Source organism: Stegodyphus dumicola, chromosome X1 (assembly GCF_044657685.1).
Source record: "Stegodyphus dumicola isolate Sdum_Otavi_A_Nest chromosome X1, ASM4465768v1".
NCBI lineage: Eukaryota > Metazoa > Arthropoda > Arachnida > Araneae > Eresidae > Stegodyphus > Stegodyphus dumicola.
Window position 1 is genome coordinate 163,149,540 of NC_140780.1, and position 27,331 is coordinate 163,176,870.

General features: G+C 33.5%; 1 protein-coding gene across 1 annotated transcript in view; it reads left to right on the forward strand.

Annotated features, from left to right (window-relative positions):
* The first annotated feature begins 8,452 nt into the window (after positions 1-8,452).
* The window catches only part of LOC118199917 (uncharacterized), a 74,032-nt gene continuing 55,153 nt past the window's right edge, over positions 8,453-27,331 (forward strand). The window contains exon 1 of the mRNA XM_035371795.2: positions 8,453-8,729. Within this exon, the coding sequence (XP_035227686.1) occupies positions 8,488-8,729 (242 nt within the window). The 5' untranslated portion in view covers positions 8,453-8,487. The remainder of the gene's footprint in view (positions 8,730-27,331) is intronic.

A 27,331-nucleotide genomic window follows, 5' to 3' on the forward strand; every position in this document is an offset into this window, starting at 1 on the left:
TTCCCTATAAAATATTGCTTCACCTTTGGCAAAAATTATGCAGTCTTTTTACATTTCTCTTTTCTGCTTTCTTTTCAATTCCAATTTGGCAATGAAGAAAACTAAATTAGCAAGATTATAAGTTCCAAGAAATTGAGAAAAAAGTTAAGACTTCTCTTAAGGATCACGAACAACGTTCAGGCATAAATTTGGAAACATTTTTAACTATTCGAATCAAATTGACAAGAGCTTCTAACATAAAGCGCTTGGTGTATTTTCTAAAAAGCATCTAATCCACCACTATTGTAGAGAAAGAATATTTTTTATATTGTTTATTTATTACAAAATTAAGAACTTATCTTTTTGATAAAAAGATTAAAATTATGTGCTTTAAAAATATTTATTATTAAAAGGTTCAAGTAAAAAATCTGTTTCGATGGCAGATGTAAAATTTTAGATTGAAGGAGTTCTTTTTTAAAAGAAATGTACTAATTTTTTTTACTAAGATTGACCGATACTATGCGATTTTGGTAGGAAGACCGAAATCTCATAGTGTCAGCCCGTTTATGTAGAAAGGTTGAACCGCATCATTCAGTAAAGGATCTTAGAACATTTTGGCACCAAATAAAGCTGATTGCGCAGCCACATGTCCATTCCCAAAGCATCTGTGAAATTTACTGCCTTATATAATAAACTAGCAGATATGATCATACATATAATAATTATGATAAACAGCATTATGATAAGTCATGTATTAAGAAATTTTAGCATACTATCCATGTGTACTGTTCTGGTGTAGTGATCAGTAGATGTAGCTAGCAGATGGAAGAAATGTAGATTCGGTTCTCGGCTAAAACATGACTGATCTTTTACGTTTCCCTCTCAAAAATTGCCAAATAGTTTCTGCAGAGTTACTTGCAAATCATTTGATTGGGCAGTTTTCTTTATAGTATAATATATTATTTGTATCAAGATAAAAGTAAAAAGGAATTTAAATTTCGCTTAAATTGTTCAGATGGTAATGGAAATACTATATCAAGAGCTCATTACATTCAATTTCCAAAAAGGTGCCAGTTGGAAAATTTAGGTTGCATAAAAAACGCGCGCATGACTAAGCCTAATCAGACTTTTTTATATTTAATAAATTTCCGACGAGTCTTGCACTAAAGTAAATTGCTAATTTTTAGTGTGAATGTATCCTCTATAAACGCTATCGATGATTGTTCTATGTTGTAGGTTTTCAATGTAGGTGTTGAGCAAATCTTAGGAGATGCTGCTCTTATCAGCAATAGTTGGCCAAGAGAGCATTAAGAAACCATTTAGAAAATTTAGTTAACTAAACAATTTTTAAACAAATATTTAAATATTCATTTGAATCTACAAATATTTAGAGACTTTGCGAAAGTCATATCAAATCAAGTTAGCGAAAATTTTGTACATTTTTGTCCAAATTATATTCATTTAAGTTTAATCTTTAGAGTGTAGTTTACAGCTGATCAGGCTTGGGCGGAAGAGAAGGAGAAGAAGGAAAAAACTTCACAGTTTATACTTGCAAATTGATACGCACTGTCTAACAATATCTAAATTAAATAGACACCCTTTAACAGCCAGCGTTTTCTATTGTACAGTTAATGTGTTCAACATTTATTACTTCTGTGGGAAGTAGTAAACGGTGGAAATCATCTGTGTTTTCAGTGTAGAGAAGCCTAAATATTTTATCGCTTCTTAATTTGCTAATCGCTGATAGCTGATTGGTTAAATGATCCCGACAAAGCCCACGAGGGCTGTCTGCCTTAGAAGGAATGTCTTCGTAAGGGAAAATAGCTCGTATTTTCATCACACTTAAGATAAAACAAAAACCTGCGTACATTTCCCATGCTTAGAATCCGGGTATTCACTACTACAAGTACGTACATTAATGCATTAAGAGGAAATTTTTTAAAAAAGACCTAGCTTGTGTGACAGAACTGTATTACACGTTATGTATAAATGAAAATGAATTAAGAGCTGGAAGAAGATGAACTGAAATTAATCAACAATGAAGGCTGTTATTTCTTTATTCAGTATCCAAATTAGCTTTAGCCAACTCAATGCAACTGAAGGCTGACTTATTTTCAGCGTCTGAATGCTTTCTCCAATGATTTTAATAACAAATTCAAAGAAAACTCCCGATTAAGTTTTAGACCCATTTTCAAACACTGAAAGCTCAAAATTACCACACCAAATAACGTGTAGTAAGTGAAATGACAAATGCTTTGAGAAAAAAGAAGAGCCAAACGCCTGACTACGAGCAATTCAGCGCAGAGGTTTAAGAATGCTGTTTACAAAAACAAAAACAAGTATAGCCAAAGTACGTCACATCAAGAGCACACTTCACAATTATGACTCATTTTTTATATTATTTTGAAATTTCATTCTTTGCCCTTTTATCGTCATTGCTTTGCGTAGATAGATAGGTAACCTCTGTAAATAATTAAAAATTCAAAAGCCTTAAAATTTGAGTTTTTGTTTGTTTTATATTATTTGTTTTCAGTCTAAAGTTTTAAGATTAAAAAAATGAAAAACAAAATTACATTTTTAAATTTATATATAGATCATTCACCCGTAGGGGAAACTTAACAAAAACAAACAAACAAAACACAAAAGAGGAGCGAGGGCACTTACACCTCTAAAAACTTTGAGATATGGGTAGCGAGCCAGGCGAGACTAGGGAACTGTCCTCTCTGCGGATATGCCTTTCTCAGATCATTCTCATCAAACATCTGGCTTCACGTTCCTCCACCCGACGGACAGTCATCGATGATACGTTTCCAGGTTCTATCTTCCATGACCGCTAGTCGAGTAATCGAAACTCTTCTTTGTGCTCTTCCGGGACTACTCGTAGAGTTCTTATTTCTTTCTTCCTGATTTCAAGCTTATCGTTAAATGTGTCATACAATCAGCAAACTGCGTATATTTAATGTAGCATATCAGATGTAGCTATTAAGGCTGTCATCTTACACTGCAGCACATGCTTTGAAAATGTTCCAACATCTTGCGAACCGTTGAAAGCTTGCGAACTGTTGATCATGCCTACCTTACTAACAATGTTGCACATTTTGTAGGAAAGTTGAAATAACCCATCAATACCAATTCGAACTTTCAAAACACTGTAATATTTAGTTACGGTTAGTTGTGTCATAATTTACATTCCATTGGTCGGGTTCTTGTCATATCTAGAGAGGAGTTTCTGTTCTTTCAATAACAAAATTAATAAGTTGTGAATTTTCCGCAAACCGAACTTTACTCGTAATAATCTCTCGTTCAGTTTTTGTCAATAGAGTCAGTCTAGATTGATAATTAGGGTAGCTTTATTTTCAATAAGTATACCTACGAAATTTAAATCTGTGAAATAATTTTTACTGAAATGTATACTAAATGATGTTGCAGTTTTTTTCTCTTTCTCTTCCTTTTCTTTCCTCCCCCCTTTTTTAAGAACCTAATTTTGAAAATGACCTTAATTTTTTCCAAATTATAGTTTTATTAATAACTGTGTTAACGTTTTGACTCAAAAAAGGGACCTGCTTTACTCTTCAATCGAAAGTATCGTACATATGTCAGCATAAAATATTTAAGTTTTCCTGCTACGAATTTAATATATTTCATTTGCTGCAGCAATATGAACCATTAGTTGTGCCAAGAAACTTCACTCCTGTTCTTTAGAAGTTCTCAGGCAGTGCAATATCAACTTTTTAATTTGATAATGATAAAGCTCCGATGAAAGTATACTCTTTTAGCATGACTTTTGAGTGGAAAGGTAAATTTTCCCGGAACTTCCTCAGGTAATTAGTGTTTTTGTCAGTGCTTTCACATACTATTTAGGAAGAGCTAATTTTATGTGAAGTGGCGGTAAAATAACTTTTTGCTTTTTTACAAGGCTTTGAGGTAAAATGCTGTGCTACAATTGAAGGAGATTTTCGGGCAGCGTTTTGCTACCAGTGCTCTATTTCCCTACTCACGTATCAACAACTGGTACACGACTTAAAGGCCCTCACAGGAATCCAAAACACGTTCAGCCATCTACTTAAGATACCATATCAAGCATATGCATCAATTCAGTGAAACTATTTTACTCTTCAATAATTTTATCGAATAAAATAAGAACAGTAGAATAATTTTTATGTATTATCCTAATTCTTGAGAAAATCATTAGGAATCTTGGAAAAATAATTGGTTTCAACCGAAATTTTTGTTGTCTAATCCCACAACTGTATGCAGCTTATTACTAAAACTGCCATAAAGACGTTACGACATTCGTCTTTTCCTCTTTGCTTCGCAAATTACTCATATTAACACTCAAAAGATAACATAAGGCAGCCACTTTTAAACTTTCTGTTCAAAAAAGAAAAAAAAAAGCTTTGAAGTAATTTTCAAATAAGAATAATCTCTCCTGAAGTGTTATTCTGTTAATTATGAATTAAATATCTATACTAATTTTAAGAAATTTCCTTGTTGTAATAATTCAGTTGTCATATTTTTCTGCGGTGATTAAAAGTGCACATTTTTGCATGTTCTAAATTTCGATAACTTACTGTTTACGACGTAATGTTTTTCATAAACTTAAAGCAAATTAGAAATCTAGATGGAAGAAATTTCAGCCGCCAGGTTTCAATGATTTTGTCTCTGATTCTTACTCCTCCTCAAAATAGACCTTAAAAGACTTACCATAAATTTATATTAGAACTTTTTGTGAAGTATGGAACGTGCGAGAATAACTTTTACATTTATATTTGAGAATTGTTTCTTAGTCAAATTCATGTGAGGAAGAGCTAGTTAAATGTAATTCACTTTTTTGATATTTTCTCTTTTCCTTTTCCAAAAATTTTAATATCTAAAACATAGTTATATTTAGTTACTTAAATAGTTTAAACTGAATTAGGTCTGAATGTGTCAACAAGTAGGATCCTCAGAATATTACTTCAGTCTCATGTTCTGTAGTAGATGTCCCACGAATATCTCATTGAGAAATACTTACCTACAGTCATATTTACACAATATTCTATTGCATTTCTTTTCAGAAAGGGACATGTAGGATGCTAATGCGCTAGCCCTTTAGTGTACATTCAAATAAAAAATGATCCATTGTTTCGTTTCCATTTTATTTGTCATTATTAATTACAGTATCTAAATCTTATTAAAATGACTCTAAAGAGGACCGTCCTCGTTACTTTCCACTTTGAAATGAAAAGAGTCAAAATAACCTCATCTAAAACACATAAATATGGAAAATAGAAAGCTTATTCCATTTTTAGATAATAAATAGTAAAAACCATCTATTTTTCCATAATTAGGTGTTTATAGATTATATCTTATGTCGCTAAGCAAGTGCTATCAGTTTAACATAGTGCATATCCTTTTAAGGAAATTTATGCAGATATTGCCATCATTCTGTTTATACATCCTTCATTGGAGTCCCGAGAATTACAATTATCTAATATCCTAAATTTCTGTTTTCAGCCTTCTATTAATTCCGTAAATGAAATATTTTTCATCCCTTACTTACTATGCTAAACAAATATTAATATTATATATAATTATATATTATATAATTATATAAACAAATATTATTATATAATTATATAAACAAATATTATTCCTTAGATCTGACATAATGTTTCGCATCTTAATTTCAAAACTATTTCACACTGATAACAGCACCTAATTTTCTGTTTTGCAGCTTATATTAATATGTTATATTGCTGTTGTATTGATATTAATATTATTATGTTAAGACATGTTGTTAGCTTTTAATAACAGAGATACATCTTACAGTTACATCACTTGAATATTTTTAATTACTCTCACATTAAAATTTAACTTTGAATAAATATTTGAATTTTGTTCTCGGTAACATCTATTTTCTGAGGCAAGTGCCTCACTCTGTCCACTCAAAACACTGCTCTGACATAACTAAATTTCCAAAATAAAAAAAAAATAAGAAATGAACTTCACAAGTACTTCCGCTCTACTTTAAAAAATGAATTCAATATTAAATATACATCACACTCCCTTTTAAATTATTGTAAAGAGTGATTTGCAAATAATTGTGGGAGGAATGAAGTAAAAAATAAAGAAAACTTAAAAATAATGCATGGAAAGCTTAAAAAATATTATTTTTTCTGTCTCCAGCAATTATAGACCTTAGATACCATGTCTATGAAAATTAAAATAATTTTCAAAATAAATTAAAATTCACAAATTAGTGTTTGAAAAATAAGTCCTGCTCTGAAATTGTAATAAGTAACCTAGAAAGCAGAAAAATTAACATCAAAATAAACATTTAAAGATAACGTTGTTTGCAAAACACCAAATGTATGTACAGTATTCAGACGCGCGCGTTAATTAAAGTTAAATGTTGAGTATAGACGTTATGGATATAGATATTTGTAGGCTATGTAAGGGGATATAATGCATATAGAAAAATGTGATGACGCATGCAATGTTTTCTTTTATTTCTTTAAAGCATTGCATTAATAATAAACTGCAGTTTATATCCGACCATGAAACATTTCATTGGAAGATAACCAGGAGCAAGATTAAAAAATTTTAAGAATTAATTCTCTGCTTAAATAAAGAACAAAATTAGCTGTGATGTAGCAATAAATTGCCTAAACAAGTATTGTAATTCAGTTTTAACACGCGGTTCACTCAACTAAAGCTGTTCTATGAAAAATTTTTGCAGGTTTGATGCCGTTTGTGCAATTTTGGTGCTAATCGGGTAAATCAGTTAATAGAAACAACTTCAAATAAAATACTTCCCTACTCTAAGCATTCTGAATTTACGAATGTGAGTAATTTAAATCCTCTGCACTTTCAGTTGATGTACAAAAGGAAAACATTTCGTAATGTTGTATAACTCGGTTTAGTTGAAATGGTGTAGGAGCATTGAAACAATATGACTGCAATCCCATTATCTTTAAATACTTTAAATCAAGTTTTTGTCATTGTGTAACTTTTCTGAACTAAATGCATGTTTCACAATGAAACCACATGGCTTCAAGAACTATATGCGAAAATAGAGAACTATGAAATAAAATCTGAATTTCTGACGCCAAGAGTTCACTTTCAAGAATTTGCTTTGCACTAACAGCTCCCATCCTCCCTATTTTTATGCCTCCTCTTTCAATAGCTTACTATAGAAAAAGTAGGCTTAAAATAGCTCAATGTATTACAGAACTTTTTCTGTAAATCTTAGTGAAATTTTACAATTACTTGCGGAACTTTCCAGTAACTAATCGCTGATATTGATATTACTTTAAAATTTATCACTCAATGAACTTGAAGCTCTCAGTTGAATACCACGAAGATTTTTTGTAGTTTTACATTTTGGTAAATACTTCTTCATTTAAATTAAAATGTTTCATGAATTTAATGTCAAGTATTTTCAACTTGATTCATATTTCCTTGTTTCTGTAATTAAAAAGTGATAAATTACAGTAAAAATTAATATTATCACTTTTTTATAATTACTGATTTGTATTGTTTCCTTTCCTGATTTAAATGATATTGAAATGTGTAAAATACCGTTACAAAATAATATTATTATGAAATAAAAAAAAGCATAAAAATGATCTATTTTCCTTTTTTAAGATAATTAATCTCTAGATTAGGATATAGATCAGGCTGCTACAGTTACTAAGTGATACTTAATGAAAAATGCCCAGAAGAAGATTATTCGTAATTTCAAATAATATATATGCTATATTAATACATTGTGTCATAAAATTATATGTGCAATGTAATACACACGTTTACTTGATAAAGAGGCGTGTTCCTATATTTAATCGTCGAAAATAGTTGGCAAGTGTCAATTATCCTAAGAGGGTGTTGTCAGAAATGACCCCCTCCAATTTAACTGAGAGGAATGTGGCTTCATTAGAATTTATAATTTGCTCGAAAGATACAGTGACTATTAAGTGAAAGCATTCAAGCAAAAACAAAAAATCAACACCTGAAACGCAAAAGAAAAAAAATCATATCTTTGCCCTCACTTTACTGCAATGAAAGAATTAATTTTAAGAAAATAAAATATTACATATCTATGGAAAAGAATGTGGCTTTTCTTCTGTCCTTAGTTATATTAGTTACTTAAAATTAATTCTGCCAGGTTGTTATTATGAAATTTAAATTAACTATTGCAGGGTTCCAGATTGTTTAGATATATATGTCTGGATGCTTTTACCATAAAATATTAATTATTATGTCTCGAAATTTCGCTACTTAATAAATTCTGTTTACTTCAGGAAGTAATTTTCGCAATTTGCAAAAGTTGAGTGAAACCTTTCGGCTGTTTCCGTCTGAAAGCACCAATAGAAGGTCATTAAATGATTTCTCTTATTGCGCTTCTGTGACACTTCTGCTGCTTCACACAAAAGATGCTACCCTCCTCCGCATCCTTTTACCAATGAAAACATTCTCTGCATTCTTAGGTTTTCTGTCGTGTGACGTTCATCGTCCTGCATAAAAGCCATGGATGGAGCCCCATCGAGTTACCTGCCCAACAATCCATCTTTCTTGCAAGATCCGTGGAAGTCACCGCAACCTTTCAGTCCCATTTCTCACTCGGAATTCGAGGCGGAAGAGAAGTCATGCGGGGATCTGGATTCTTGCCCAAGATCTCCGGTCGATCTTAATAGCTTTAGTTTTTCACCTGTTGATATGGAACCTTTGACAAGCCTCTTTTCTTTTAACACATGCTCATCGCCTTACAAGTAAGTAAAACCTTAATAAATGTTATTCTACAAGACACGAAAAATTTTTTATTTTAAAAAACTATTATATGCACAAAATTATTATATGAAAATATAGCAAAAAGTGATACTTCTGAAAACCAAAATTAAGAAATATTAGTTTAAGTGACACGATAATATTTTCTTTTTGAAAAATAAAGTTACATTTTTAATCTCAGGATATACAATACTTAAGAATAGACTATATTATTTTCATATAATAAGGCAAAGGGAGAAAATTACCATTTTTTACAATGCAAACAAATACAAATCGAATGAAGAATGGGAATCAACAGTTCTAAAACGAGTACATACAAATCAAATACAGTAAATGAAAATAAAATGCAGAGGAAAATCCATAATTATAAAACAAAGGGTACAACCATTTCAGAAGTTTTCTTAAGCTGTCATCTAAATCTCATTTTTAAAATTTTGCATTAAAGAGGAAAATAAATTTTCGTAAAACGAAATTTTACGAAAATTTTTCTTATACATTATATTTAACAAACATTATTACACGTTAATGTTTTTTCTTATACATTAAAATTTTTCTTATACGTTAAAATTTTTCTTATACATTATATTTAACAAACATTATTACACGTTAATGCATTTTTGAAAGAAATGCTCTTGAAAACGAAAATTAAGAAACTAGAGTATTACTGCACAAAAGCATATTTTAGTTTTTTTGATATCCTGATTTTAAGAAACTATCTCAAATTTATGCATATTTAACAGTTTAAATTCACTCCTCAGTCAAAAAGCTAAAACATAATTATTTTAGTTTTAAGTTTGGAAGTAAATAGCTGAAAAACGAAGTTGCCTTTCATAAGAAAATATATGGATTCTTGCAGAAGAATCTTTATATTGCAGTAAAGCATGAGTTCTTAAACTTTCTGAATTTTGTACCAAATAGTAGATCAAAAATATGTGAAACATCATATATTATCATATACCAATATATGTACAAAAAGTAGCACCGTTTTATATTCATTTAGATCTTTTGAGTAAAAATTGCAGACCAAAAGTAATATAATGTACCATCTGTGGTACAAGTACCGTAAGTTAGGAAGCCTTTACTAAGGCACAAAGAGGGGAAAAGCTATAAATATTTGTACATCATATCTAATTGCAATTTCTAGCTTTTTTTATTTTTTATTTATATCTTTTAGTGTTTATTAAACCGTTTTATTCTAATTAAAGCTAACATGTGTATTAATTAAGCTGAGATAAATCTAAAAGGTAAACATATGAACAGATCCTATCAAAGAAATTAAATTAGAAGTTAAGAAAGCTCTGAATGTGGCTTAAACTGCTTAGTAGATTTATTTTATAGCCGGGGATTTGAAAGTCTAGGATTTTATTTCTAATACAAGCAATATCTTAAAAATATGATGCTATTTTCTACAAAAATACAATTAATTTGTTTGATAAGTGCGTTTAGTAAAATAATTTATTTTTCAATGAAGTTAAAGAGTGTTATATAGAATATCGTTCAAGAGAGAAAGTAGATTTTGCTGCATCATTAAACATGATGAAGGACTCAAATTAGACTCTTTCTCAAATTAGACTCTTGGCAGTTAATAACTGAAACTGCAACCACTAGGTAATAATGGATATTTAACAAATTTCTGTAAATGAAAGCAAAATAATATATTTTAATTAATTACTATTAAGGAAAGAAGGGAATATATCATGTGCAATGATATTCCTTGACATCTAAATCAAAGAGCTTCTTCATATTGCTAATGATTAACTTTTTAAAAAAAGCAAAGAATTTTGCTCATTTTAGAAATTATCATCTAGCATCATTAAACTAAGAGACTTCCCTTTTAGTTTAAACATTCTTATAAGATGTATAGCAATATTTTGTAATACTGATTTCAAATATGTATTCTCCAGTGACAGCGAATAGGCAGGAAGGGGCTTCTGGATCCCTTCCAAATGTTAGACTGGCATACAGAGTTGCCACGAAGTCCCTTTATATTTTCATATTATTTCATTGTAACTTTAATAACACTTTAATACCATTTACAGTTATTCGTCCAAACCATCCGTATGTGCACCGCCATTATCTTTGCACAGCTTGATACGCCTGAAAGTCCTCCTACCCAGTTGCTTTAGCAGCTGCGGTGTCACATGCTGAAAAGTTTCTCGCCGGACTTTCATATGGAGAGCACCAGGTACCCGTTACTACCAAGAAAACATCATTGAATGACACCGTAACGGTGGTGCAGGAGTGCTCATTTGGGGTGGAATTATTCTGGATTCCAGAACTGACCTGCATGTTCAAATTGGAACCATGACAAGACAAATCTATCAGGACGTCATTCTGGAACAACATGTACGTTTGTTTCGGGGCGCCATGGTCGCACAATTTGTGTTTATAGATGACAACGGCCGTCCTCACCGTGCAAACATCGTAAGCGAATGCCTTCAATCGGAGGATATCACCCGTATGGACTGGCCAGCATTCTCACCGGACTTGAATCCAGTAGAGCACGTGTGGGATATGCTTGGCCGACAAGTTGCAGCCCGTCAACCTCCTTCTACATGTCTACCGGAACTTCGGAGAGCATTGCGTTTTCAGGGGTGTAATATCCCCCCAAGATCAGATCAATAATTTGATACTCAGCATGCCTAGGCGTTGTACCGACTATATTGCATCGTCTGGGAGACATACAATGTATTAACAATAATACCAACCATGTAATATTGGTTTTTTTGTAAATAGATTTTTTTGGAATTTGCTCTAGGGAGAGAAAATCGCTAATTTTTTAAATAATATCAAACATATAGCATCTTTTTTTTGCTCTTTACCTTTTGTTTAATAAATAAGCTTTACAAATAAGTCAAATTTGTTTTGCTTCTAACTCTTCCTTTGCCTGATTTTGCATTATCCTTAATTTTTGGACATGAGTGTATTTGGCATTATCTGAAGTAAATCACATTGTCCAAATTCACTGAGATAGAAAAGCAGGTAAGGTACGATTTCGTCCGTTTTGAATTATTTTTATAGAAAATGCATTCATTCTTTACATTCCAATCTGTTTCCTTTACTTTTTGAGTAAACACTCATAAAATTGCTTTTTATGTTGATATTTTTTTTGTTTTGTTTTAAGTATGAACAATTAATGTTTCAGTCTTTTATCGAGCTAAATTTTAAAAGCTACTTACAATCTCATTCTAAAGCAAAATTGAAACTGTTTATTTATTTCTGATTAGCTTTTCGCTGCAAACATTAGCTGAATTAATATAACGAGTAAAATTATTAAATTATTGGTTGGAAATGAAATAAACTTCATAGATGCTTAAATGAACATTTTCTTTATTCAGAACTACTCATCCAATGGAATTCCAACAACAAGCAAAATTGAAACATGACAGGAAAATTTCAGTTGCCTTTTTGACTTTTTATTCATTTTCATAATCTAATCTGGAGAAGCTGAGGTATTGAGCTGAGAAAACTTTATGAAACATTTGACAAAAGTCAAAACTGGTTTGAAAAATAAGTAGAACTTAAAACATATTTTTGAGGGAAACTTTAAAGAAAAGGAAAATAAAATGATCAGCTCTGAAAGAAAGATCAGAGTGTAATGTTAACTCTGTAGATAAAAATGAAGTGATCGAAGTTAGTCATGGATCGAAGAAATATTGAGGGTTAAAGCACTTTTGCTTTCAAAAAGGCATACATTATTATAAAGAATCTTTCTTAATAGCTCATAATAGTAAACTATTTGAGTTTTACCAATTTATTTAACAAGCTGAGTAGTAAAAACTTTGTATAGAATGTTTATAATTAAAGTGACTCTACTTAGACCTATATAGAGGTCATTCGGTTTGATGCTTTTGGTTGAAACTTGGTATATACATGTGGATCATGTAGAATCAAATAGTGTACATACATGTGGATCATGTAAAACAGAACACTGCAGTAAGAAACAGTAGTTCAAATTTCGATAATTAGAGTGCCCTTTTTATGCAATATCGAAAGGATGTTATGCAATCTCCTCAACCAGAAGATACATGGATTCAAGTCCGGAGAACGAGGAGACCAGGCATTCGAAAAACTTTTCGAAATCATTCGAAAATCTCTAAAGATTTACTTCTCCGCCAATACGAGGTGTTGCATCAGTTTTTATGAATGCAGTCAGTTCTAAGGATTCTCATTCTTATAAGGCAGGAATGACTTGCTGCTGCAGAAGTTAGCAGTAACAATCATGGGGGTATATATCTTAAGACTTCGAAGTGTATTCTTCTGAAAGAAAAAGAGACCAAGAATAAAATCAGAAATAAAACCACACCACGTTTACGCAATCAGAATACTGAGGCTATTAATGCACAGCATTGGGATTCGTAGTACCCCATATGCTACAGGTCTGAGTTTCATTGCTCCGTCTAGAGAACAATGCGCCTAGTCTCACCACAAAATTTTCCAGGGCCATTCATTGTCAACAACTATTCTCTCCAAAACCTGACAAGCAAAGTCAGTGCTTTGATGCGGTTTTTGAGGGTGCATTTGCACATGGTGCTTTTGCACCATGTGGACGCTGTATGGATATCACTTTAAAATGGATCACAGAGATTTCCGCATCGTAGACCAAGCGATAGACAAATTACCTGACACCTCTAAAGAACTTCCCTAAGAATATCGGGAATAGGACGTTTTGTTAACTATAGCAACAGCGACTTCTACAGTTTGATTTCAAATTTATTTTCGTCCTCTTCGGCTTCTTGACAGAGCACGCAATTCCTCAGCCTCTTTAAATTTAATAATTAGCTTTTCAAACTAATTTTTGACATAAGTAGTTTTCTCAAGTCTTTTAAATATAGATAATTCTTGAAATGCAGCTAAACTCCCTTGCAGTTCATATAAAACATCTTCACAAGCAAAGCTCAATCTTTCTTCTCTGAACGCTGGATGAAAAATGATTTTACGGCATTGATTGTTGACATTTAAACAGTTCGTATCTTCATTACACCCTTCATACATCGCATAGAAGGCACCATTTGTTAGTCAAAATTTGAACTACTCTTTTTTGCATTTTCCTTTTCTCTATGGTCCATATAACATATATAAACATATATACCAAGTTACAACGAATAACTGCGACAGGCTGTTCATAGATCTGAGTAGGGTCGCTTTATTATAACCATGTTTTTCCTATCCTGAAGTTAAGGCTCAAAGTAAGATGCTCTTACATCCCTTTGTTTTTAGCTACTCGTATAGAGAAAACTGTCTACGTGTTTGCTATTGAGTGAAGACTAGTAATACTAGAAAGCCTTGGTGCCTTTTGGTCCTTTCCTGTTTCATCTCCCAGCTGCCCTCTCCCATCAATTATCATTTTTCAATTTCATGTGCTGTTCCAAGAGTCAACGATAAAGTTAGCACCTGTTTTCGTGAATTAAAATGGTTTAGACAAGAAGGCCTTTATTACTTTGACCTGATCCTGCTTCTAGATTTTTAATATCTGTTAAATATTTCCTTCGGACAAATTATTCTGAGCAGAATGATGAGTTTCAGGGAATTCCAAAAACTATGAATCTGAATCTAGTAATGTTTTTTGCTGTATAGTGTCCTAAAGCAAAAGAACCACTGTTCCACTGCTTTGAAAGAGAATGTAACATATGTATAATTGAGGTTAATGCACATGCTTTATTAAAAATACAATAATCCCTCTTTAAATGTGGCCATCCACGGTTTTAGAAGATTTTGGAGCTCTAATGCATGTGGTGGTCTTAGAAAAATGCCAGTCTTTGTTTATATTCTCAAAAAATGCAGGTCTCTTTCAAAACGCGACCTCTTAGTAATATCGCAAATAAAGAATTCACTATAATTATTTTTTAATAGATAAGAGTTATCAAAATCGTAAAAAACAACCTTATATTTAGCGTAGGTATAATGAAACACTCAATCGATTTCGAGGGCAGCTAAAGGTCCCTCCTCATCAGGAGAAAGAAATACATAGAAAGAAGAAAATAGGAATCACAGAAACACGTGGTGCTTATCAGCACTGCACGTGGTTATGACTAGATTTTTAATCAGAGTTGCACTGGCCGCCTACTTTTACTGAGCCAGGCTGTCTGATCAAGCATAAAGAAATATTAGCGAAGTTAAAATAGGGAGCGAGGGGCAAATGCACATTACGCTCAAAATCTGAACTTCAAATAATGGAAAGCAACCACTGAACGGATTTTTATACCCTCTGGTAGTACCAAGTGCGAGGAGGTAACGCCATCTATCGGCAAAAATAATTGAATTAAGACAGTAGAATTTTAAAGGCATTAGGAAGGACTGGATTGGACTTCAAATCATTAACTAAACTTCCTAAATCTTTGTGAATGTGAAAAGCCTCAAGAAAATCCAATTCGCCTATGGAAGAAGCCTTTTGGATGATTTTTGCAGACCCAAAATCAAAATTATGGTTAAAAGTCCAGCTATGATACGCTATTGAAGACTTGTTAATTTCCCCTTTTTTGACATAAGATTCATGTTCCTTGATACGAAACTTCAACGCTCTTTTTGTTTGGCCAATATATCTTAAACCACACTGACATGATATACTATAAATTCCCCAAGAATTCAAGACAGAAACGCAATCTTTTAGAATCGAAGGGTGAATTTTATTAATAGGGGAGAAACCGACTTGAAAATTGAATTTCTGGAGAATCCGTGCAATTTTATAGCTAACAGAAGGATAAAATGGAAGCACGACAAGGTCATTGATATTATTTCTAACAGTGGAATATCTTCTTTGATGGGAATCTGAAAATTTTTTGACGGCTTTATCAATAATCACGAGAGAAAATCCACGGTCAATCGCAACTGCTCTCAAATAATTAAGTTCATTGGTAAGCAAAGATTCAGAGGAACAAACTTTTAGCGCGCGGAAAACATAATAGTAAAAAGAAGCCATTTTTTGCTTAACAGGGTGGCATGACTTGGCATGGGGTGGTCATGCCATGAAAGTAATCAATCTGAATCCGTTACTCGCCGTTGAATTAAAAAAGTTTGGGCTTGCTGATGTAATTGCCTCAGAGCCCAAAACTTTAAATTACCTTCAAGGCGTAACATCAGAGATAAATTTCATTTTTGTTGGGAAAATTTAAGAAAAGAGGAAGTTGTTTGAGCTGTGCGACCAGAATGCCTGTGCTGCTATGCGAATAAAGAAGAGTAAAGAAAGTCATTTGGTAAATACGAAATGCATAATCCTCATCATTTCACCTGATCTGTCAAATATATCAAGGCCGGGTATTTACACTGCCCCGTAAGACCTTACATAAAAAATCCGTTGCAATGCCTTCAGTGCCAGCGTTTTGGCCACTTAGAGATGTCCTGTTATGGGAAACTCAAATGCGCAAGTTGTTTTGTGGAAGACCACCACAACAATAAATCCAATGACAAACCACTATAATTAAACTGTAAAGAATAGCACATTCTCTCAACTGTGTAAAAAAAATGGGAATCAGAGAAAGGAGTGCAGACAACAAAAGTAACCAAGAATGTCTCTTACGCTGAGGCGAGTAAATTAGTAGCACAGTAAAATACTATATCATACATCAATGAAGTTGAATCTGTCAAATTAACAGCTAGTCAAACAGCAATATGTATAAGAAATAAACAGCCAATCCAAAATTTACAAAAACACAGCACAGAAATCAATAGCAAAAATACTAAATAGTAAAGAGCCGAAAGATAATCAAACTGAGAATATAAAAGAAAAAAAGAAAATTTTAAATTTTCTAGAAATCTCAGTTTAAGTTTCTTTGGACGTTTCCGTTGAAATTATTTAGATTCCGAGATAGATGTGAAAGTGGAACTGGATATCTTGAAACATTAACTTTCACATGAAATCAAAAAACAGCACCAGAAAAGCAAATACCATGCATAATGTTTATTCTTGTTTCATGGAATTGTAGTAACTTCCACCAAAATCTCTTTAACATCAAAGATGTGACCGATGTACAACATCTTATGTACTTAGCAATTCAGGAAACTATGCTATAACCGGAACATCAAATTAAGCTATACTTTCGGCAGGAGGTATTCTTTCGGCAGAAAAGATATTTTGGGAGATAAGCTTGGTCAGTGGAGGCGTAAGTCTCGTCTTCTCACTTGACTATTCCTTCAGTTCGATTTCTTCAACCACAGTCCTCCATGACATTGCTATTCATATAAGTGTATAGCGTTTGATTTCAGCCTGTCCCTTTATTTGCTTCCGAATCATCACATCGATCAACGGGTTTTAGATGACCCAATACAGCAGCCTGAACCTTTTACCATAGTAGAAGACTTTACCGGCCGTACTTCGATCTGAGAAAGTAAGAATACAAATTCTCGAAGAAGAGAAATTGAACAAATGATCGAATATAACTATCTTTGCCTCTTCGATAATGAACACGATACATACAGATATTTCACGCTCTTTATCTTGCCATCTGCTCACCATCTCTCTTCATCTTTTGTTCTTAAAATTTTTTAATTGATCTTTATAATAGCGGTCGTTTTCCCATTTTTGTAGCTCTCGCATGAGAACGAAGAAATCCCATGTCAAGATCTCCTTGATTTACACTTGACACGGCAGATTACAAATTTTTCTTATCACTTGCAGAGGCTTTAGAGCGATTAAATTTTCGAAATAGGAAACATGAAAATGTGTGATGCCCTCTCTGGGATTCAAATTCAGTTGCTAACCGTACATGCTTTCATTTACACCACGAAAGCACGCAGTAAAATGGCAAAAAATATCTTACATTCTGCTCAAATTAAAGAGCAACTGAAGAGGAGGAACCGAGTCACCAAATCTAAATTGTAACGAATTATCGGCCACCATATTTTAGTTCTGCTACCACTTGTAAATATGTTTATTTCGGAGCAGAAAATGTGAAAAATCATCTGTGTCTTCGCTGGGTTTGAAACTCCAGGCTTCCTGATTGCTAGTCGGATATGTTTCCAGCTATACCATAAAAGCACCCGGTAAAGAAGGGGGGGATTTCTTACATTATCCTCCCTTTTAAGGTGACTGGCGAGAAAAGAATCCATTGCCTAAGTCCAGGTGGTTGTGAATTATCATTCTGCACATTTTGCTTCAGGCGTCACTTGTAGAGTCATTTAGAATTTTTTATACTGAGAAACATGAAAGTTAGCAGTGCCTTCACAGTCGAACTCTGGACCTCCCATTTACTACCCGAACGCGCTTCCAGTTATAGCATGAAGGCGCGTGGTAAAAAGGCAGAAAATGCCTTACAAGTTCGCAGACGAAATGGTAAAAGATATGCCTGTCGATGATGTAACGAAAGCTATTACAGCTGCTGTACGTATATCTTAAATTTCATATGTAAAGCTTTTTTTTTTTCAGAGAAACCACCTCGTATCTGTCTTCTTTGACATTGAAAAGGCTTATTGTAACGCACAGAGATAAGCCATTTCCCACGACCTTTAACGCTAATGGCTTGATTTGCAATATATCAGTTCTCATTCAGAACGTTTTGAAGCCAAGGACTTTTCAACTAAGGATTCGCTCACATCTTTCAGATGTCTATGAGTAAGAAGATGGTGTGCTTCAAAATGGACTTTTAGTGTCATTTTGCTTAGCTTAAATGTAAACTCTTTTTCGAAGGAACTCCCTCCAACCGTTTCAGGATCATTGTTTGTTGACGACCTTCAGATAAGCTGCCAAGGATCAGACAGGAGACAACTGCAGATCATCCTAAAAAGATGCAGAAATGGTCAAACAAACATGAGTTTGTATTTTCAAAAGTGCAGACTGTTTAAATTCACTTTTGTCAAAAACGAAATTTCCATCTTAAGCTTGTGTTTCCCCTTCAAGAGTCATTAATTCCAGTCTTATCCGAAATGAAGGTTTTAGGAGAGATGTTCGACCAAAAGCTGATTTCCGTTCTACATGTCTTGTATCTGAGGAAGAAATATTTAAAAACGTTAAAGTCCTGGGAAACTCCTTCTGCAGGGAGGAACGTTATTCAGTGCTCTGTATGTACAGAGCTCTCGCTATTGTTTGCTCTGCACTGAACTATGCTCAGTCATCTGTGGATTTGCATGACTTCAATTTTATTGAAAATAGATCATTAGTCTCTGCAGATTCGTCTTTGAGCATTTAGAACATCCAGAACCTGTACAATTACTATTATCAACACTTACTTTACTTAAGGCGTGAGCAGTTCCGATATTATTTCGATATATTATCCCATTCTGACTACAATGGTCATAAGCATTCTTTACTTGTGGTAGGAAATCTTTACTTGATGACATGTGTGATCTTTCATTTGATGCATGACCGTTTTTTGTACCGTCTTTTTTCCTAAGCGTTTGCTCTCTGATAGAGGATTATTGCATGTTTTATGGGAATACCCAAGCATCAAAACATTTCGAAATCCTCCCTTGAATAAATCCTGAAATTCAGTTTCTTGGTATTTTCATCCATTTTGTCAAAAGAAATACAAATTACATGATATACAATCAGCTTTTTCTGAAGCACAGAAATAGACACAGAAGTTATATTCCTCTATATAAAGATGGATCGAAAGCAACTGGTCACGTTAGAACGTCTATTGTAATTGGATACCACATGGAGAGTAGAAGACACGTTGTAGGATTTATGTTAATAAATCAAGTATTATGATTTGAAGCTTTATTGTAACTTCTTCCCGTAGTCTTCACCAAAATGCAAATTAGTTGAGTAGTGTTTTGAATGTTCTAGAGTTAGAGTTTCTGACAACCTCACGTACAGTTGTCGACAGCTCCGCCAAAGTTTATTTCGGCTTCAGCCATCTTGTTAGCCGATTTTAAAAAGGCCGTTAATTACTTGAGCCAGCTTAAGTAGACTATTCTACTTGTAGTCTCGGACAATATTACATAATTTTGAATTTCCGTTTATGTTATTTTATATGCCCGCTAGGGGTAGAATTTGTTCTGTAACACAAGTAGTACTTCCCGCTAATTTCAAGAGTTAAGTAAAAGAAAGGTTATGCAAATCTTTGTAAGACTTTGTCATTTTATTCAGACTAGAGCGATAATAACTCGTTTATCAGTTTAGCAGTATCTTAAGGATTTAAACTTCTATGCTCGCAGAATACTACAGCGATTGGTCTGTACTCACTTCGGAATTAACTGCTGTGCATTATGATCTTTATTTCATTGCTAGGAAATAGGAGAAATTTTTTAAAATTTATATTGTCTTTTTAAATGCGTTGGTGGCTATAGAAATTTTTCAGCTGTACCAAATCCAATAATTGTTGAAATCCTTAATCTAAATCTAAATTTAACAAATAGTGGTTATCAGATTTCTTATTGTTGGGTTTGAAAATGTGAGGCGATAGAAGGAAATGAGGTTTCAGACACGATCGCAAAGTCTTTTGTTGAACTCTCAGGTTGTTCCCATCATAGGCATATGCATTGCCATCAACATAATTTTGAATAAATGGCCGCGAATTTTGCACGTACACTTGAATAGCAGGTTGCGAAGCATTAGTCCTGGAGTGGAATATTAGAAAGGTTTTTAGAAGCAGGAAGAACGCTGTTCTCTCAACTCGGAATCGAGCCACGGACCTCTGGAATATATCCGGCCCAGCGTGCAGAACCACTACACCACGAAGGCACGCTAGGAAAGCGGAAGAAATACCTTATAACATGTATTGAGATTTTATCTGGTTTAATACTTAAATATATCTTGTGGATTTCAGCATCCGTTTACTTAATGGAATGGATCATGTGTTTGGCGCTTCATTTTAGGCGTATTTTGGAGCATACCTTTTAGGTTATGCTCCAAGAAATCCAACACCCAACCACTTACTGAGTATAATACTTGTATATTTAGACTATAGGGTGTAAATACTGATAAAGTGCAAGGATGTAATATAAATGCAAGAAAGATTAAGTCATATTATTCGACATTTTGGGGTGAAGGAAATAATTTTCCCATTAATTATGAGTTTATGTGAAAATTAAATAAAATACTCATCAATAACTTCTAAAAAACAAATTTATCCTAGATAATTCTTTAATGAATAGTAACTGGAAAGAGATTTAAATACTCAGTCACGTTGTCTTCAGATTTTGAATTCACAAATCCTAATTCTGACATTTTGAACAAATGCTGATTACACCACTCTGGGGCCCTAAATACAGATCTGTTTCAGAGGACTTTTGGACCCATTTTTATCACATTTAGAAGGCAAAATGCAGGTATACGGTTGCGCATGGGATAAATTTGGGGTCTTCTAAAACCTTGGACTCTGTACCCGAACCTTTTGATCCTAAGCAATTGTTGGGCACTTTGATATTTTGTACGTTTCGATCACAATCTCGAGATAAAATACTGAAATATATATTAATCAAATCATGGCATAAACTACAATTAAAGTATTTAACGAAGCAACAACCTCACATCAATTAATTGCTTTTTATTGTAAGTCCACAAAAATACTGAACTTCCAGAAAAAATAACTATTAGATTTCTCACTTCGCCTTAACTATTTCTCATCGGTTTAAAATTTAGTATTTTGTTACTTTCAAATCACGTCAAAACTACATTTATTCAGTTGATAACATTTCTGTTAATAACTTTAGGGTATTTTCCAGTTATATCCGCTTAAATTTAAAGCGGTTCTGCTAATTTATGTTTAGGGTTACTCTAAACTTCATCGTCTGAGCTGTTTCAGTACAAGTAAAACTACGTATAAGTTTTCTTAACATTTAAATTTTAGAAAAATCAATCATCTTTCTACAGTATTCTGTGGCAAATTTTATGCCTAAAAATCTAGAATAGGCAGTTCATCCCCTTTCTTGTACGCTAAAAACATTACCTTAAAAAGTGCTAATATATAAGTCCATGCAAGATCATACGTTAACTATCATGCGGATTATTCATTAATCAATCAGGTGGCATCATCAATTAATCAGGTGGCTATAATCTATCTGAAATGAGGTTGTAGGAAAGTATGGAATTCAGTGTCTCTTTGAAGGGAACGGTGACGCCGCGAAATCTTTCGGACGAGATAACCGGACTTTTTTTAATGTTGTTGGGCGCAGGGGAACAGCGACGCCATAACAAGGGCTTTACCAACTCGGTTATCGGGAGAATGTCCATTATGTACTCAGGAAACCTTTTCACTAGTTGAAAGAAACTTCCATTTAACATCTATTTGCCCCCCCCCACTTTTTTTTTTTTTTTTTTTTTTTTTTTATGAGACAGTAGAAGTATCATGTTTAACTTACATTTAATGTGTTTTAAAAAACAAAAGTTCCGTAATACTCTATTATTCAGACCAAATGAGATTACAGACCATTCCGATGTTTGGAAAATCCGAATGCTGGGCTCGCGGCTTTTCCTGTAACCCAAATAAGTACTTACTCGAGCAACAGACGTTACATTCTCTCGTTTATCGTACTTTATTTCAACAAGTTTAGATATTTAAAAAATAAAATATTTTTATTTTGATAATGCAAGTTACAAGATGCAAACTTTTCGATAAAATTAAGCAAAGAGAGTACTTTTATTCGCTTAAACACATAAATTGTTTTTACACCAATAGTAGTGTGAAATTAATTTTTATTTACCCAGGTTTCTAAAACTAAGCATGTAATCTTTCTTTTCTTTTGCCCACCAGCTGTCAAGCTGTAAAGTCGCTGAATGTTGTTAATTCCGGTCTGGGCTTGAATCCAGTCGAGAGAGCTGGTTGCATGGACATTTTCTTGGTTTTCCTCATATGTAAAGTGCATGCCAGCCAGTTTCCTTTATAAAGTCCTCCACGAAGGCATCCCTACCCTTAGGCAGATAGCCCTAGTGTGCTTTCCCCGTCTTTTCAATATACCAAACCTTACTTTTCTTTTTGCTGGTATAATACTTCAGATAGAAATTACTTTTTATTTGATTAAAGCAAAACTCATAACTGTATTTTATGAAAGTAAAATTATACTAAGAAACGTTTTTTATATCTGCACAAAATAATAAAAAAGCGCAAAGCAACTCATAATTGCTTAACTGCCGTTAATGTTCATACTCTATGCATTTTGCGAATTTTACAGGACCTCTACGGTTACGTCCATTTGCTTTAGTTAAATTCGCGGCTTTTTAAAAATACATATTATGTTTTATTAAATTTTATTACTATTTTGTTCAACTGAAAAATTAAATACACAAGAATAAATGTGAAATAAGCTTAATTTTACGCAGGTTAGTTAAAAGAATAAAGCAATCAGGTAGCTATCAGCATAGGTGGCTCCATCTGATGTGCTGAAGAGCGGTGAAAAACCTGGATATGAAACTAAGTCTATAACTGTAAAGGAGACTGCAGATCTTGTGCCCGGCCATCGGAAAGGCTAAAAAAATATTAAACCTAAAATTCTCTCGTTTCAGAGAGTCCTGAAAGTAAATAATAGCCATAATGAGTATGGAAAAATCCAAAGTCAGGGGAGGGAGGGATTTTGCAGAGCTAGGCTCCGAACGCGCGATTTCATCTCTAAGACTGCTCTGCCATAGGCTGCTAATGCAATAAGCTGTTGTTGCTTGGTTTAAAAACTGCGTAAAAGCACAAATCATTCGCGAGGAGAAATGCAGAGTCATCACTGGAACTTGCAAGTTCGTTCCAAGCAATTTCACTTGAGGTAAAACATACTGTAATTTTTAAAGAGGAGATTTTGAAATATTGCAGAGTTTGACAGTATCTAACAATTTTGAAAAGAATTAAGAAAGTCCGAATTTGAGGGAAAAACATCAATAAATCCTGAATCTGGAATCTTCGCCGCTAGCACGAATTGAGTATCACTAGGAGAGTTTGCTTTGTTTGAGATATTATCAAAAAACTTGGACTAGTTCACATCAGATTGTTGAATGTAGTTGAATTTCCTATTTCTGTTGAGGGGATGATCACTTAGTGATTGTTAGATAGCAGAAAGCTGCAAAAGATAGCTCTACCAGCTTCCCCCTCTCGTCCGGTAGAGGTGAATTTGTGACTGGGGTGGGCAGTGCCTCTAAAGAATTTGATTGTTTGGTTCCTCTGGTAGTCATCGGCGAAGCATTGAAGTTATCTCGCTCATTTGGCGTGATATTGACTTACTTTCGAAGTAGCACACTTACTACCACTGTAAAACTCCGCCTGTGATTCTTCTTTGAAAAAAAAAAAAACTGTATATGCCTATCCTAATTTAACTTACTACTATATTTCCTAGCAAAAATTAAAATAAATTTCAGAGAGATTTAGTTAACCCTTACCTATCCATTTTGCATAGCATTACTCATATGAAAATGTATACTCAATGCTTTAATTGGAATATCATCTTTTTATACTTCCCCCTTCCTCATTATATTCGCAGCCCTTCTGAATTAGTGGGGACTAAAAAGAGCCTCCTCTTCCCCCATACGAGCACAAGCACACTAAGTTCGTACTGTACCCAATCAGTGGCGTAGCGAGCATAACTTGTGCCCGGGGCAAGATACCTTTTTGGCGCCCTCCCAAAAAAAAAACACGGTAATATAATGTATAGAATATATTCGTAATAAGAAAATAATACAAATAATAATAAAATGCTGAATCTACCATAAAATACTCTAAAATATATTCAGAATAGTCACTATCTAACTGCACTAGTATTGGATTCGGAAATGTATCTGTGTCGGCAGAAAAATCAGACATACGATGATCTAGAATTAGTTTAAAGGTATTATTTATTTTACATATTTATATAATTGTTTTTTAAAAAAGTACAATTTTTAAACAATAAAAAGTTTAATATATATCATAGATAAGTAGATATATTTATTAATAATAATTTAATATTATAATACATTAATATAATTCATTACTATGTATACATTTTTCTTGCTTTGGATGAAGCAAATTTATGAATTACTTTATCAAAGTCTATCATTTCAAATTTTTCTCTTTCCACAATTAAAAATACTAGATGACTTAAGGGATCTTGTCCCATCGTTGGTTGTAAATATGTCGAAATTAATTTTAATTTGCTGAACGAACATTCATTGCTAGCATTTGATGATGAAATAGTAAGGACTAGTTGAAGTGCTACTCTTAGGCTTGGGAAAACATTTTCTCCATAGATCTGTAACGGAGTTTTAGGTTCAGTTTCTTTTCTACTGCAGAGTAACATCTTGCAGTCACATTAACTGTTCAAAACGATTAGGAGATATTGTGAGTTCTGTATGAAATAACCATATAATAATCTACAGCCTTTTTAACAAAAGGAAGTAGAAGAAATTATAAAGTAAAATTATAACGCTTACAAGTTGGGAATATGCAAATTTAGTCTGTAACGTCGAAAACTATTCGTTTTAGATAAGGAGCGACCTGCAGCATTCCTTTTGTAGTAGGAGATTAAAAACAATTGACACGCGTTGAATGCTTTGAAGCAGTGAATCGTACTATGTCTTAGCCTGATGACTTAGTTGAATCGGTAGCCAGGAAGGCCATCAGGCGTTTACAGGAGAATCAAACGCAATCGATTGTAGCGAAACCGTTAGGAGTTCCCAAAATATCATTTCCAGACTATGGAATCGGTTTTTGGAAACTGGGTATGTTTGAAAAATTCGGGATAAGGTCGTGTAATCGTTTTAAAATAAAAAGCGGGATCTATATGTGCATTTCGTTAAAAAATATATATATATTTTTTTTTAACGAAATATATATATATATATATATTTTAGAGAAATAAAGTGGTCAGAAAGAACGTTTTGTATGCGGAGATATTTGGTTGATGTACTGCAAACATTTTATTACACATTTTATCAGACACATCAAGAAAATAAGTAATTAATTATATTACAATAATTATTAATTTTCAATATATTTTCCAGAATTCAATCGAAATAAAAACTGAAATTTTTTGAAAAATCTTATTTGGAGACCATTTGGCGCCCCTCGGCGCCCGGGGCATCATACACCTCCTTGCCCCCCCCCTCGCTAACGCCACTGTACCCAATCAGCTTCTTTTCTGCTGACACAATCAGATCTCAAGGATCAAGGAAGTTAATTTACGGAGTGCGCTAGGCTAGGCCTTTAACTCCACATCATCAAAGACAAAAATAATTTGCATCAAAAGAGGGGTTTATCAGATCTCTTCTGGCTCCTGCCACCCTGCCTCAGATGACCTCTCCTTCATTCAGCTACGAGACTCCATCGACGACGCTAGCGCAGCGATTCGCTCCGACCACCGTCATCTGAAATGCCTCAAAAGAGACTCTATATCCACCAACTCCTCTCTTTACTATTCTTTCCAAATCGAGCACCACCTATTTTCTACTTGCAGTAGCAATACAACCATGCTGGAAATTATTTCACTTATCTTCTTATGTAATAAAATTATGGGTACTGAAATGCTATTATGTACTACTGCTATCGTTCTACATTATTGCTTCTACCCTAGAAATGTTACTCAAGCTTCGGAAAATGCTTCCACTTTATTCTGAGATAGGACCATGCTCAGGTGCCCAAGAAAACGAACAGGCTTGTTCAAGACGGAGACTTTCTTTGATTGTGCTGAACGACTTACATGTGATGTTTATCATTGTTATTTTTGTATATGTGCTAAATTAATATTTTTTCTAATCAAATTAAAGCAACAGACGTAAAACTGGGCATATCATCTTCATCCTTGCATTAACACATGTTTCTGTGGAATGGTAACACTAATCTCGACTAAAGTAAGACGTGACATGATCTAAATTGCATCTGATGCATTTTGGTTTAACATCTCTCGGGTGTTTACATGCGTATGAAAGATAATCTTGGGGAAAATACAGACAGCGGGATAAATTGTTCCATCCAGTCTGGCCATGTCCGAAGCGCTGACATCTATAACAAATTTTAGGTGCTTTGCCTGGAAGATATTTTTTATTTTGATGGAAAGGGAGAGCAAGAATTTTTCATGATAGATTTTCCTCCTTTTTTGCATGTAAGGTAATTATGTTAATTAACCAGTTATTTTATGTTACGAATATCTATTATCACGTCTTCCTTTCCGTTTTTCTGCCAAAATGAAAATTTAAGCTCATGTATTTAAGCGAGTGTTTGAGAGTATTTCAGTCAGAGGGTGTTCCGCCTACTGAAGACCACGCTGCTTATTGATATTCTACAATAGCATTCCTATCTGCGACATTGCTTTATTTCTGTCAGTGCTGTGACGCCGGTGTAGGTTAGAGCGAACTTGTGCTTTTAATTAACTCTGCGTAGCCTTTGGCTAACATTTAGTTTGAATTTAAAATCTTACTTTTTGAGTTTATGGCCATAAATGCTGAATGGTTTGTAAGCATAGAGAGTGTCTCTGCTCATCTACCTGAGTTCTCAATAAACGGGTCTTTTACACCCTTATTATTTTTCTGTCTGCTTATCTAAACATACCTATAAATTGCCTATGTATACATCAGGAGTCTTGACTTAGTGTATGGTACTAAAACAAAAGAGATTCTAGAAGTTCCTAGAAAAATATCGGAAGATTAACAAACCCAGTCTTAGTCCTTTTCTTGAAATGTTTTAGCTTAGTGACTGGGTAAAACCTCTTCAATAAGTTCCCTGCGTATAGAATCAGGATCCTTATTAAACGCAAGTCCATA